Here is a 15,549-nt window from a genome sequence, read left to right as displayed (position 1 = left end):
CGCCCTCTTTGCAATGGAACTTTAGGTAGCCCTCCTGCTCCTCCCCATTTTAGCAACCCGGTGAGGAAGGGGAGGCCGAGAGCCAACAAGTGGTCCACAGCCACCCCGTCAGTGGGGTGGCTTGAGAGGGGGCCAGAATGCAGGTCTGTGGCTCAGCACAGGTGTCCAGCCACTCCAGCGGTTCTCCAGGGAAAGGCTCTATTTTTAAAGGAGCAAGGCCTGACTCAGCTGCACAAGCCCCCTTCTTGCAGGAACCCAGAGGCAGGCCTTCTAACTCGCGGAATGCCCCCCACACCTGGCATTCGGGAGGCGCCATCTGGGGCATGTTCCAGGCACCTATTAAAGACTCGCCTCCTTTCCCCAGTCTGCCTTGATTTAGCAAACCTGCCCAGCTTCTCTGCGAACTCTGAGCATTCTCTAAATATTTTCATGAATATCACTTTAATGCATTGTAATGCATTTTCCTAGTAAACTGCTTAGAGATTCTTACAAATACAACCCCATTATACAGATGAGCACTACCAAGGCGGCTGGCATTTTACAGCATTTGCAACAGAACCTGGCCACTGTCTAAACAATCTAAACAATGCAATCTAAACAATCTAAACAATGCAAGAGACAACGGAGGAATGGAAAAGGCGATGGTGGGACACGGGACAGCTGCGCACGGGAAGATTCCCGGTCTCCACCGAGACACCAGAGATCCAACGTGGAACCTCCGGCCTGCACGACACGCTGGCCTTGACCAGATTTCTCCCAGCCCAGGGCTGAGATGAAGACCTTTTGCAGGCGAAGCATGTGTTCCACTGTTTCACTTTCCCCATAGGTGTTAAATAGATTCAGGCTTCACTGTGCCTGGGGATGGAAACCACGGGGTTCGAGCCAAAGGCTTCATGGAGAGAGCTGGGCTATGCAGAGAGATTTAATGAAAGAGAGGAAGGTGGCCCGGCATTGCTGGCAACACATCCCAAGTCCAGAGGCATCAAAGGAGAATAGAGGAATCGTTTATAGCAGCGGGAGACCAAAGATATATGAGTGACCATCACAGGCAGGGACATTTTCTCTGTATCTGTTATCTTTAAAATGACGAGAAAGGAAATAGAAGCAGGAGACTGTCAGCCCCAAACTGGGTTGTATACACAGTGATGGTTGGAAGAGATTTGCAATTTCAGGCCGGCATCCGACATCTCGGCATCCGTCCAGAATTGCTAAGACCAACTTGGTGCAAACTCCAAACTTAGTTCTACCTCAGAGCCACCAGATTAATCCAGCCAAACTCCTGGGCTTGCTCCCCTTAGCTCGGCGCCTGTGCTCTCTTTTCTATTGCCATGTCCATCAAGTCTAACAGGAATCTGCTCAGTGGTTTGGCTGCAGCCCACAGAAAAAAAGCAAATGCACACATGCATATGCACACACGCAGAGCAATATATCCATCGCGTTCAGATAAAGAGCCTCTTAAATCCATTACTCCTGGGCTCTGCCATGATACAAACAGGCAAGTAATCAGTGTTGCTGTTTTTTAAAGTCTTTTTATTCTGGTTAAAGTCTCTGGTAACCATTCCTCTTTGTTTATTGTTATTTATAACCTGTCCCAGGGGTGGGGGTGGGGAATAATAAGTACAGCATGAAAAACCAACCAAGAGCGACCCCATAGTGCTATCAGCGAGGCGGTTTAATATCTTTGGGATTTGCATCCTATCAGCCCTATTCACGCTGAGCCTGAGACCCCGGTGCTAATTTCGAGTAAATTTCACGCTTGATGCCTCGCTGTTGTGGGTCATTGGTGGTTCGTCTAAATAAACTGCTTCCCTCCATCTAAATATTCAAGGCATTCTTTAAAAAAATTAATTTCTGCATTATGTTGAACAGCCTTGCAGCAAGACGAGTGGCAGGCAAATCGTACCCTCTCTCAACATGCTGTTATTTATCATACGGTTTTAAAAAGGTATGTAGATAAATATATGTGCACAAGCCCACACATGCACAAACACACCACAGCTTAAATTAGACCTCCTAGGCTGGCTTGTAAAGAGTTTCCCCCCCTCCTCCACTAATGTCAATTCTCAACATAAGCAAGAGCGATCCCTCATCTTTTCCTACTCATTACACACAATTTCAGAGTCATCTTACCCACAGCGCAGCCGCTCCTTGGAGGTGAGTGTGTACATATGCGTGTATTTGTGGGTTCTTAGACGCACCAAGGGGTGGTATAATTGTTTATTTTCACCTTCCGTTTAATCCTCCCTACCCCCGCAACTCCAGCCTCCCATGGCTGTCTAGCCAGCATTGCAGCCAAAATAGCAAGCTTTTCTCTACGGACCGTGGGAAAGTGGACAGTGGATGCTCTCTTTAACACGCATCCTGGGTTCTCAGGCCTTGGATAATGTCCACATTTCTATCTGCTTAAAGAAAGTTCATATAAAGATGAGGCCTTTCTTCAGGTGGGCTTCCTCACAAGAGAGATCTGTAAGATCCACTGTCATGGCCAGTTTTGTATGAAACTTCTGGTGACTACAGCACCAGGTAATGCATCCTCTTCTGCCATTATCTGCTTAGAGAAATGGTGTCAACTCCCTGCAGTTTCTTTAAGACACAGAAATGAAGTGTAGCTGTACCACCATCAGGAAAGAGTACAAGGAAAGTGCATAATTGTGAAAACAAAAAAGGAACAATTTCCTCTTGTATATTTGTGCTATTCTGCAATACCACAGTGCCACCTAGAGGATATGTGCTAGAAAAGCAGGCAAGGGAACACTTCCTAGTATCCATATCTCAGTTCTGCAATGAAACTGGAAGCGGGCAAAGTGGAAGTAATAGCCTTGTGAAGATATGTTCTCAGTCTTTGTCCACTCCACTTCTTTTATAAAAACAGGGAGGAGGGAAAGAATAATAAAAGTCACCTATCTTAACAGGATTGTAATATTACAATTATGCTCAGGACAAGCTTTGAGTGCTTCAAAGTGCAATACAAACATTCATTACCAGACAGAACTGCCCTGGAGCTCTTACAGAATATCTTTCCCTGAATACGGGACAAATGTACTCCCATCCGTGCCAACTTAAGGCGGGGAATTTCCTATGGGCAAACAGAAAGACTTCCTTACAGGCACTGACCTATCATGTCCTGTTGAACCAACTGAGTGCCCCTGCCACTGGACAGCCTCTGAGAGGGATGGTCTACCATCGAGCAGGGGGCCAGACCCAATGGCCCTCTGGTCCCTTCCGACTCTACTGTTCCAGGATTCACTGGGCAACATTCTGAGAACAAACCCTTTTCTGAAACTTTTAACATGTGTGCGTACAGTAATGCCCATCGGTCCTTCTAACAGTGAGCTCGGGTGGCAAGCACTCAACGAAGGGAGGCAAAATGGGGCCCGTGCAGAAAAAGGAGATTGGGGTAACTCTCCCAAGTGCCCTCGTGATATCCGAGCATCCTCTGTGCCTTGAAATACTGAGCGGCAGCTGGAAAGGGGGATGATGGGGCACAGGAGTGGAGAGGCAGAGCTGGCCAGATTCCCGGCCATGAGCGATCCTGGTAGGAAAAATATTATGTGCCACGCCCCACGCATGCCTACTGCATCCAACCATACTGTCTTGGTATCTCCAAGTGATATGCCCACAATCAGTTACTTTCAGCCAAGTCGGAGCTGCGGCAGTCGCCTCGGTTTTCATCTATCGCATTTTATTGTTTTCATACTTTGCTGTAAACCACCCAGAGAGGTTTGGCTACGGGCCGCATAGGAATGAGATCGATCATCGCCATCATCTGCCCTCTTGTCACCCTCTGGCCATTCCTCATTTTTTACTGCCCTGTTTTAAAAAATCGTCACCTTTCATCCCTCCGGAGAATCCTCTCCAGTTGGCGAAAACCATCAATGGGAGCCCTTCCCGGTTGAAGTCCTTGATAGCCTGAGCTGTCTTGAAGGCAGAATCGGGGAACCACACCTGCCCAGCCTGCTGGATAACCTGTTGTGTGCAAGGGGAGGGGAGGGGAGGGGAGACATTTTCCAGAAAGCTACAGGTGAGCAGTTAACAAAAAGATCTATGCGTTTTTCGGCACCAGGCTAAGACTTTTTTATTTAAACAATATTTTAACCATTTTTAATATCACCTATGGGTTTTTAATTTACAGCCAGGGTGAATCTGGATTTTAATTTGCACTATTTGTATTTATTGTTTATGTATTGTATGTAAGCCATCCCAAGGTTCTTGCGATAGGATGGGATACAAAAATTATAAACAAACAAACAAACAAACAAACTACTCTCTGCCTTTTTACAGACATGTTGAGATACTGAAATTTCATGCTGTAGTTGTGGAATATCCCTTGGCATCTTTTTTTTATTTATTCCTTTTCTTTTTTTCTAATGTACTTTGTGGGAATGAATGAATAAAAGTGAGAAAAAAAACAGATGAAAATATGCAAGGAAAAACGAGTGACTTTCCCAAACGTTTATGACTCGTGGCTCATGACAATACCCACCACTCCCTGGATCTGCTAATTCTGGTAGTGCGTGCTAGCAGAACTGGAGCTATGAGAGAGCCATCGAGGAACAAGAGGGGGAAGCCAGTGGGCACTTTGCAGGTGGGCTGCTTAACGGCAACACCCGCTGGCCACACGGTCTTCAGCAGCAAGACCTACCTTGGCTTCTGAGTCGAGGTTGGCGGGGTCCGCAGGGATGCTCAACTCGACAGTCCTGGTTTCCACAGCAACCACTCCCACAGGTATGCCACCGAGCCTGGTAGAACAACAGTGAGGATGCTGAGCCGAGCAGGCGCCCAAGCCCAGCCCAGCCCCAGCCTCTCAAGCCGCACGAGCGCAGGAAGCGGGGCCAGGAGCATCTCCAGCCCCGCCTGCTGCTTGCCCTCCCACTCCCGAGCTGAACCGCAAACTTCACAGGTGCTGCCGGCGGGGTGGGGGGGGGCATTTCCCAGCAGCAATCCAAGCTACCCCTGCTGGAAGGCAAAGGACTTGGGGATGGCTGGGTCCTGACTGCACAGCTGTGAGCAAAGCCCTGCCCCTGGCGGACCGGAACACTCTGCACTCCCCATGGGGGACGAGTGGAATACGGCAAGGCCTGCCAGGGCCAGCCCCTTCCATCGTGCCGCTCCGGCCATGGAGCACTTGCCTCGAGGAAGTTCGCCCGCCACGGACTTGGATGGCCCCTTCGGTACCTGGAGGGTTCAACTGTGGAATTGACCTCCCAGGAGACGCGGTTATGGCCACCGACCTGGATGGCTTTAAAAGCGAAGTGCCACATCCTCGAAGAAGGCCGCTGTGGCTCTCTGCTGCCTCCAGAATCAGAGGCGGTTATATAAGCCCACGTGCATCGGTCGGCGGGAGGGTGCTGCGACTTGTGGGTCTCCCGCAGGCGGCTGTCTGTCCACGCTGCGGACAGAACACGGGACGCGATGGCCCCGCGGCCCAGTCCTGCAGAGTCCCTGCTGTCTGCTGGGCACTACCTTCCTGGGTCCCTAAGCTGTTATCCGTCTCATGCCCCTGCCTTTCCTCGGAATGACGGTTTGACACGTGCCGGAGGTCATTCGCTTGTACTGACAAATGCCACTTCCCTCTTCCCCCCAGTTTTTTATAGCCCATCTTACAAGACAACATCCCTCCAATTCCTCGGTGCTCTCAAGGCCAGCCCCCCCCCCACGTGAGCTAGGCAACCGTGGTCACCGTGCACCATGGGCTTTGTAAATATTGCTGCTTCCAATAAAAAGGACTGCGGCTACGGAAGTTATCGGCACAGGCTCTCCCTTAAAGCGGCGACTTACATCTTCTGTGTGAGGGCTCCTGCGAGCTCATAAAAGAACATTTTTATCCTGCGTATTACAGTTATTTATTGAGGGGACAGATGGAGGGAGTGGGGGGGGGAGCAGAAGGGCCGAGGCACAACCAGCAACTTCTGTTTTCTCTTTGCACATTAGTATTATTATTATTTTTTTTTATCAGGGACAGCCTGCGAAGATGCTACATCTTGTTTTATTGTGTGTCCCCCGACAAGGTGCTGGGGCATAATAAAAAAAGACAATTTACAGCCAACAATGCACATCTTCCAAACAGACATACAAAAAGATGAGTTTTGGCAGCACTTAAGAGTAACAGTCCCAGAAGACCACATTATTTTTTTTCCCCTCGGCTGCCATCAGTTTTGAAACAATCAGTCCCGTTGGTGGCTTTAAAACACACACACACACACACACACACACACACACACACACACACACACACACCAAAAAGCAATCCAGAGTCTTTGTGCAGGCTGCTTCCCACTGCCCTATCCTGCCCTCCCTGCGCTTATTCCGTCACAGCTCGGCATGACCAAGACATATAAATTCAGACGGGGCTATGCAAAGAGAGACTGGAATGAGTCGCGGTTTCTATGTGGCCGGCATAACTCTTCGAACCCAGACTTCTTTTTACAGTGGGTAATATAATTGAGTAAGAACTTCAATTTCCTGTTGGGCGGGGAGGGAAAGAGAGAGAAAAGCACCCCAGAAATGTACAGAGCTTTCTTGCTCGGCTAGTTTCAGCAAACCTTTCACTTCGGAGATGATATACGGCATGCACAGTGGAGCCCTAGCGGCCTTGGTGTGTGGAAATTGCTCTATTTTCTTGCAGTACAGCATGGTGGGTTTAACATTTGGTCTCTGAAGTTCCCAGAATAAGGATAGCAAACAAGTGGAATGCTGCCAAGTTCAATTCCAAATCCCTCCATATATCAGCCCCACAAGGCCGATTAAGGCTGCAATCCCCCACACGGGCTCAGATGGGAGTGCATCTCACTTGACACAGCCGTGCCGACTTCTACGCAGTCATGTTCAGGATCACCTTGTGATAAGCCGCATGGTCTGCATCAAGCTGCGGGAGGAGGGGGACCTAACTTACAGTGCAGGGAGGGGGCTGCACTCTGCACATGCCTAAGAGGCACTCTCAGCAGTGATGTCATGTATGCCAGGGCTTAACCTGGTCGAGACAAGTCAATGGTCCTGTGAAAGTGAGTTCTAGACGAAGGCTTGGCTCTGGTAACGGAGTGCCTCGCTACTTATCAGCTTAAATCTTTTTTGGAAGCATGGGTAATTTTTTAATCTCTAAAGGAGAAGAACTAACACTCGTGTCATGATAGGAGATGCAAGGAATCTGAAGAGCTTGAAAGTATGCGGAACCGGCTGGAATTGCTCCACGGTGGGGGAAGCACCCTGTACACTATCGCTAGTTTTTATCAGATATATTATCTGATAATACTTCAGATCAGCTGATTACTTCATATCGCTTCCTTTAACAAAAGGGGCAGGGCCCAAAATGTGAGGCAATGCCCAAAGGGTAAGGCTCAAATGAGCAGGCACAACTACGCCTGAATAGCACCAGCAACTGAGAGAAGTTCGCCCCGACCTGCTGCACTGGTTTCCCTGTGCCAATTAAATCCCTTTTGTAGCTTTACGAGAGAAATGAGGGTTTTCAGAGGAATCTGCAGTGGGCTCAAAGGAGCGCTGAGAATACAACCTGCAGGTCCTGCAACAGACTGGCTTTTCCCAAGTCATGCGTGAGTTGGCAAACCATTTCTATTCTTATTGTTAGAAAAAGACATAAAATTTAAAAACTGACTAAAAATGGGTGTTACCTCCATAGGCTAATGAGCGGAAATATGGATACTTCAGGTATTTGCATGTTTTGGTGGGATCTGTGCACTTTCAGAAGTGCAAATTAGCACAAGTGTGAATTTAAGCCAAATCCAGGTCAGTCAAAAAGTGGATGGGATTCCCGGGCAGGACAAAAGCTGCCTGATACACTACAAAACATGTCTGGAATGGATTTTACAACTCTACATATAAACAGATGGAACAGGGTATCTAAGAGACTGAGTACCCAACTAGATAGTATTTCCAAATTTTATTTATTTTATTTATTTGGAATTTTTGTATGCTGACTCCTTCCCATAAGCCTTGGGGTGGCTTCCAACAAGTAAATAAATAACTATACAAATACATAAAAAACTGGAAACATCCTGGTATAATAATTAAAACCAATAAATAAAATTAACAATTACTAAAATATCGTTTAAATAAAAAGGTCTTGGCCTGGCGCTGAAAAACAAATAACGACGGCACCAGGCGGACCTCTCTGGGGAGCGCATTCCATAGTCGGGGTGCCACCGCAGAGAAGGCCCTCCTCCGGGTACTCACCCTCCTAATATCTTTCACAGAGGGCTCCCGGAGGAGGGCTTCTGCCGCCGATCTCAAGGGGCGGGAGGGCAAAGAGGGACGCAGGCACTCCTTTAGATAACCATTTATAACCAAATTTGAACTGTAACGTGAGCACGCGGGCACACGCATGTGATCAGAGGGATACCCTGCCTGAGCTATTTTCCCAATAATGCCCTCCGGGCCCCCTAACAAGTTATTCTTTTGCATCCATCTGGATGGTGCTCTAAAGGTTCCGTGCAGAGGATTTTCATTTGGAAAACAGCATGGAAAGGAGAGGTTTAAACCCTACCCCACTGGCTCCAAATTTGCAGTCTCTAGAGTGACTATTTTTTAAGTACAAGTGCTTTTCCACTTTTATTCTATTTACTACTTCGGCTGCGATCTATGAATGAGCCGATTCAAATTTTATCTCAACTTGAACTCACCAAACTGTTTAGTCAAGCCTCAAACCTCCCATCTGTAATATGGGAATAATTATAGAGACCTACCTCAGAAGGCTGTTGTAAGAATGACAAGAAAAGCATGAACTTAAAGCACTTTGACTACTCTGAAGCAGCCTACAAATGCTAAATGTCAGACCAAGAGGCTCTGAGTATCAGACCTTTGCCTTCAGAAGCACATTTGCTGGCCACACGTAAGAGGGCTTTCTGGGTGGAACTTCCAGTGGAAGGAGGGTAGCCCAGGTCCCCTTTGCTGCCCTTCAGCCAGCGGTCAAAAACCATTTTACTCAAGTGGGCCTTGGAACTGTAAATAGGCCTCTTGAACTGGTGGCTTTTATTCTGCTGCTGCATTGTCTTAATGGTCTCTCCCTCTGTTTGCTTTCTTAGGATCTTTAAAAAGTTTGGTTAGAGACAGTAAGCCAGCCTGAGAGCCATTTTTGGTAGAAGGGTGGGATGCATATCAAGCAAACAAACAGATTTACTACAGCTTACCTGGCTCTGCCAACCACAACGGTCTGAGCCCAGGGCTGCATGATCTCCAGGAAAGAGCTGTGGTCAAAGAAGCCGCTTAGCCACTGGCCTTTCTGAGCTGCACAAGGAGAGAAAAACAAACGGTGTGTGCGGGAGGCAGCTCTCACAAGGGGCGGAATAATGTCACAGTAGGCCTTGACCTGGTTGCCCCAGAAAGCCGAAAGGGTCTGGCCTCTGTCCATGGGACACGGCCTCGTTACCGGTAAGGACGGCAACGGGGCCACCCGGGCCCCATCCCTCCTCCGGGGAAGATGCGGCTACCACGAAGTTCCTCTTCCCTGCGCGTGCTTTTTTACCTTCTGCTTCACCTAGCTTTACGAGCGTGAGCTCTCAAGCAGGGGCTACCCTGTCTTTTAGTATCTGCACAGGTGTTGAATGTGTGCGGCATTTTAAGGATGTCCAGGAACAAAGAAATCACGCCTCAGGCTGCGACTTAGCCTGTGCATCTGGCAGCCAGTGCCGGCTAATGCAAACAAATCGCAAGCGCCACCGCCAAACGGACGGCATCACCTTGCACCAATCAGCCAGAGCAGCTCAGGTGCTACTCCCTCGCCTTTGTATGTGCTCAGCCTTGCTTTGCGTTCTGAGGAGCCAAGAGCACAAGCCGCAGCCCGTCGTTCAAGCTCGCCACCAACATACAAGGTGCCGGCACGAACGCTGCAAGGACTTCCCCAGAGATGCTGCCGCACATCGAACGGATTGTACCGAGAGGTACATATTAAGACTACAGAACCATCTGCCTGTCCCCAGCCATGGTTGTCTCTTTAATTTGCTTGTCTGCATAAAGAGGGCCATTTATCAGCAGAAGGCATCATTTATTGTTAAACGAGGGGACACAGGCAGCAGAGGGAATTTGCCTGCTTTTCAATAAATAACTCTACGGGGTGTTTTTCTTTCTTTCTTTCTTTCTTTCTTTCTTTCTTTCTTTCTTTCTTTCTTTCTTTCTTTCTTTCTTTCTTTCTTTCCTTCCTTCCTTCCTTCCTTCCTTCCTTCCTTCCTTCCTTCCTTCCTTCCTTCCTTCCTTCCTTCCTTCCTTCCTTCTTTCTTTCTTTCTTTCTTTCTTTCTTTCTTTCTTTCTTTCTTCCGAGACATGGCAAACGCTTGTCAAAAGACAGCTATGCCATTACGGACATTGCTTTCCAGGACTTTTCTGAGTTCTAAATGTACTGACTTTATTGTTATTTCAAAGCTAACTGACAGGGATTCCCCCTGCCTCCTCCTAATATGGAGTAATAAAAAGGTAAAAACAACAATTAATGCTATTATGTAATACATAATTTGTGCAGATACACTAGTGATTTGTGCAGGACCCGCCTTTTCGGGAAGGTGTTTTGCATATGTGACATATCTTAATTCCTAAGCCAGGTACCCCCAGCTAAGATGCATCGGTTAGCAGGAAGGGAAAGGATGCCTTTTCCTGTGACCAGAGCTGGCCCAAGAACCTGACATCTGGGGCTGCTGGCTGGGGTGCCGAGGCCACGGCAGAGTCCCCTGCGTATGGGTGGCCCAGCACCCTGAGTCAGCTTCCCAAATGCCCCGACCTAGCTTCATCTCGGGGCTTGTGGGGGATTAAAAGAACACACCCTCAAGTTTGCCTTTTTCCTCCTCCCTCCTGAATCCTTTTTCCTCACAAGCTGTGTCATTTAGACTGCCACTCTGAGGGCAGGGATGTCTTTCTGTAAAGTCTGGGAGCCTGTTTCAGCTAAAGCTTAGGTTAAACGTGATTTGTGCTATAACAATGCAGTAGTACCTGGCTACCCAGTCCTGCATGGAGCACTGGTATCACAGTTAGGTGAGCTTGCCAGGGGCCCCAATTTGTGGAGAATCGTTTTACGAGCCTAGCAAGTCTGGAAGCAACGCCAAGCCTTCTGGATGAGGTGGGCCACGACGAAGAGAAAGGGGGAGTGGATCGTACTGGGGAGGAAGACAAGCAAAACCCTTTGCCGGAAAGTATGCACCTTGCTTGCCCTCCACGGCCCAGGAAAATTTGGTGCCGTCTGTATGGTTTCCACCAGAGGAATGGCCAGGGCTTTGTCGAGGTTCCACAGGTGGTGCAGTGAGCCTCCCCAGCGTCCAGTGCCGCATCTTGGAGCCGCACCGAGGCCTCGCAGCCTCCGGCCTGATAGGAAGAGCACCAGGCTAACTGCTCTGAAGTGCTTTCCCCCGTCAGCCTGCAGGGGAGGGCTTCCGCTGCGGCGAGAACGAGATTGCTGTGTCACCCAGTGAAGGGCAGTTAGAACCTGCGTGTCCCGCCAGGTTCCCAAATGGGGAGAGAGAACAGCGGCAAGAATCGTCCTGGCTCACGGACTGGGGAGAGAAACCGACCCGTCACCCACCCATTCAGAGGCCCAAGATGGCCACAGAGAAGGGGCGGGTGACCCTTTATTTGCTTCTCTTCTGCACCCCATCTCAACCAACTGCCCATCATCATTGACAGAGATGGTCCTATTTCTTCCTACATGGTCTCAAATCTAAAGCCAACTGCCTTGGCTGGGCCCCTGAGGTTGAAACACTGCCCTTTTCAAGGAGAACGGAGTTTCTTTGCATGCAGGGGGGCAGCAAAGCTTCTGGGGGAAAAAGGAGGAAGGGGGCTTTGACACTTAGTCTCTTCTGCAATGCTATAATTTTGAGCAGGCGTCCCCAGCTCTCCAAAGCCAAGTGCAAAAGCAATTAAAAGTGGAGATCTGAGCAAGCCAACCTCTGCTGACTCCAACGGGATGGAAAGTGTTTTATCAAGCCCAAACTTGAAATTACTATGTTCTAATGTTCCCTGCCTCTGTGGCCCCCTGCTGTAAAATGTGACCATCCATTTCAAAATTATCTCTTCATCACCAAGTCCAGAGCTGATCGTTTCGATTCTAGGCCTCGTGTTGAGCGTCAGTTTGAAGAATATCGCAGCACTATCTCTCCTAATAAACGGTTTTAACTTTTCACCTAGGAGATCTCTCCCCTTAACTTATCACAGCGAATCATCTGCTTCCCTTTAACGCCGCTGCTAAATTAAAAAACTGAAGTCACTCAATTTGGAACATACATGCTCAGGACATGCCAGATGAATTGCCAGTGAGATGACTGGGTGGAGGGGCAGGAGAAAAGGGGGGAATATTAACCAAACGAGTTGCCATAAAAACTGTGATCACCACACATCTTACTCTACCTAGCCAAGCACTAGGTTGTAGGACAGCCCTACTCAGGACGTCCCTGGTTCAAATTTTACCTCTGCCATGATTTCTCTAGCTGATCGTAGGCTGGTTATTTGCTCTGTGTCTCACAGCCATAAAATACAGTTAGTGACAGAATAGCTCACGCTGAATTTGCAACTCCGTGTTTGCAGGATCGAAGGACCCTGCTCAGGGTTCAGGGCTGCGAACCGTGGAACCTTTTCCACAGTTCTTCATTCCCTCCAATCCCAGCCCTCTTCACTCAATTCAGCACAACACTTAACCCTTAGTGAGCTACTTCTGGATACCCAGCCCTGCAAGTTCGCTCCCCAAAGATTTTTTGTGTCCTTCTTTCAAGCTTGTGCCTGGGTGATGCCCTTTTGGCTAGATAAAGACAGATGCTCCAGAAATTGCTCTCTAGTAGCATATGGGATTAATGCACGGCAGAAGGAGTGCCGCATTTAAAGAACGGGAATGGATTATTACCCATTCCACAGAGATGGTGCCCAAGCTCACAACAAGCTTCAAAAAGAAGTAAAAATAACCCAGTTTCCTAGATCAAAAACAACACATCTGCCTTACAAGTTAAGAAGCCCTGGACTAAACCCAGGCTCTGCCATGGCTCGGATGAGAAAAGGTCATCTCCTCTGAGGGGGTACTAACAAGACCCTCACTCCTTTCTAGCAAGTTAAGAAGGGAAGATGCACACAGAGTAGAATACTGAAGATTTAAACCTACTGGTAACATGAAGCAACTTTCTGCAGGTTTCCCTATTGGTATACATTAGTGGGGTACATTATAACAAAACAGGGCTCTATCCCCACCTCCAGCAGATCCCAAATTGTACCCCACTTTCAGAAACATACGTACTTGGGTGAGGCCGCCCAGCCAACATCCAGCGAGGGTCGTAAGGAGTTTTGGTGGGAACAAAATCAATGGCTCTGTCTATCGGGTCCTTTACCGGGAGCACCGGAACTGGGCTGGACACGCTCTGAAAAGGAAAGAGGGCACAGAGGGAAACTCACTGCCTGTGGTGCTCAAGTGTTTGCCCACAGTCTGCTAGGCACTGGAAGCTGCCTTCGTTTACCGGGCGAATCTAAAGAAAAGCCAGGATGGGGGGGCAGGGAAGCAAAGGTCACCTCCAGCACCTCTCCCACCCTGCACAGGAAACTGAAACTTCCAAGTTACCATCACTGCAATAAAACTGCACCCCAAGGGCTTAATATTTTCTTATCTTCATTCAGCTACCTTGTTGTTGCCGTGGATTTTTTTAGTATTATACAACGTTCCATGAAGTTAAAAGAAAAAAAAATAACATAAAAAGAAAGGAGCATTCTTAGTTTTTAGCTGCTACTATTTAAGGCGTGGTCCCTTCTCCTCATCATATCCTGTGGTCCCACATCCGATCACTGAGCCTCCATCCCCACCTAACTTTCGGTGGCATTTGCGGAGCTGTATCTTTCGGCCGGTCCATCAGTCATGGAAAGGGAGATACTCTCCCTGCATTACAATTACTTAAAAGAGGACCTTTTCTGCTGTGGCCCCCCCCCACCCCCATTGTTTAATCTGCTTTCCAGAGAAGCTTTTCCATGTCTGGCGAAAGCCTTGTTTTCCCAAACATTTTAGTCTTTTGGTTTATTTATTTATACTGCGGGGCACTTAGCAGTTTTTTAAAACTGTGTTTGTGTTTTCAATCTGTTACTGTACAAAGCAAATATCTCCATTGCTGCTGCTTTTTATTGTGCTTTTCATCTCTATTTTATGGGACAATCCTACCATCCTTAGACCAGCATCTGAGGGGCCACAAGTTAGCCCGGATTCCCCAGATCCAAGGCTGGAGAAGCATTCCAACCTTGGAACTAGTAACGGGTGCTGCACCCCACTTTCCATCACAGCCGGCATGGTACGGAATGTGACGGCTGTTCTCCGAGGCCGGGAAGCCACTCCAACCCTCTTCCCTCCCACTCCAAGAAGCGAAAAATCGATGCAGGAGGACGGGATGGCAAAGATTGCCTCCACTCTGTGGGGGGGCCTATAAACCTCTGAACTGGGGTTGCTTACGAGCATCGCGAGAGGAATGCCATCTCATATTGTAATAGCACGTCTTTAAACATTCATCATGTGTTTTTCAGGTCATTATTTCATGGGTTTAATTGTTATGAACCACCCATAAACCACCCATATCTTTTGGCTGTGGGACAGTAGAGAAATGTAATAAATAAATTACAGGGTAGGACTCCGGAGGCAAGAAGCAAAGGTCCCAGCAGGTTACCGTAAGAAAGCACCCTACTGCTTTCCATTCACTCCAGAGTCTAAACTCACCTAACAGCACTAATGGACAGCGAAACTAAAGAGAGGGGGAAAGTACCTTGGGCATGTAGGACAGCCACTGCAAAATGCTATAGACACCTTCAAAGTCATCACAAACTGTCTTGTGAGTCACTCCATTGTTGTGCATGATCTGAATACCGCCCAGCTGATTGTTAGATGTATACACTTCTCTTCCGAGCACCTGTTGGAAAAGACAGACAGACACCTCTTAATCTAGGGTTTCTTTCAAGTTTTTTTTTATGCTCAATAGTATTTATCTATTTAAAACATTTCAACTAGTTTCCATGCCATTCTATAGCAGAAAAGCTTAAGTGAAGAGCAGAAAACAATCCACATAAAAAGAATAGGAACACAGATAACCACATCAAACTGCAATAATTAAAACTGTGAAAGGAATTTTTAAAACTTCTTTCCCAAACCTATTGAGAAATCCCCACTGCCAATCATGCAGAACCTCAAATGATGAGGATTACATTATTATTACACTTCTTTCTCACCTTTCTCCAAAATAATCTGCACTAGTATACACAGTTCCTTCTTCCCACCTATTTTATTCTCCCAATATACCTACAAAGAAGGTGAATTTGAGAGGGAAGGCGAGGCAGTGGCAAGTCCAACTTCACCTGGCGAGATTCATGGCCAAGTGACGTAAAAAAGTTTTAAACAAATAAATGAAATAAATACGTGCACATTTGACCAGGGTCTCTCTGTTCAATAACCTAACCAGTACACCACACTGTCTCTAAAGACACACTGGCCTTCTCTGCTGTGGCACCCAGATTATGGAATGTGCTCCCTGGAGAGGTGTGCCTGGAGCCCAGTTTATATTCTTTTCACCAGGTTAAAACCTTTTTATTTAATTGCTATTTTAAAAATTA

At 47.7% G+C, this 15,549-nt stretch overlaps 1 protein-coding gene across 7 annotated transcripts in view; it reads right to left on the bottom strand.

Moving 5' to 3' along the window:
* ACACA (acetyl-CoA carboxylase alpha) overlaps positions 1–15,549 on the bottom strand; it is a 192,286-nt gene that overhangs the window by 20,262 nt on the left and 156,475 nt on the right. For all 7 annotated transcript variants that reach the window (XM_044429886.1, XM_044429884.1, XM_044429885.1 and 4 more), the window contains 5 exons: positions 14,709–14,852; positions 13,211–13,331; positions 9,141–9,237; positions 4,643–4,739; positions 3,831–3,966 (listed from right to left, as the gene is read on the bottom strand). In XM_044429886.1, coding sequence (XP_044285821.1) covers positions 3,831–3,966; positions 4,643–4,739; positions 9,141–9,237; positions 13,211–13,331; positions 14,709–14,852 — 595 coding nt within the window. The remainder of the gene's footprint in view (positions 1–3,830; positions 3,967–4,642; positions 4,740–9,140; positions 9,238–13,210; positions 13,332–14,708; positions 14,853–15,549) is intronic.

Source organism: Varanus komodoensis, unplaced genomic scaffold (genome assembly GCF_004798865.1).
Source record: "Varanus komodoensis strain SLA01 unplaced genomic scaffold, ASM479886v1 scaffold20_1, whole genome shotgun sequence".
NCBI lineage: Eukaryota > Metazoa > Chordata > Lepidosauria > Squamata > Varanidae > Varanus > Varanus komodoensis.
This window is presented reverse-complemented; position numbering and strand designations above follow the sequence as displayed.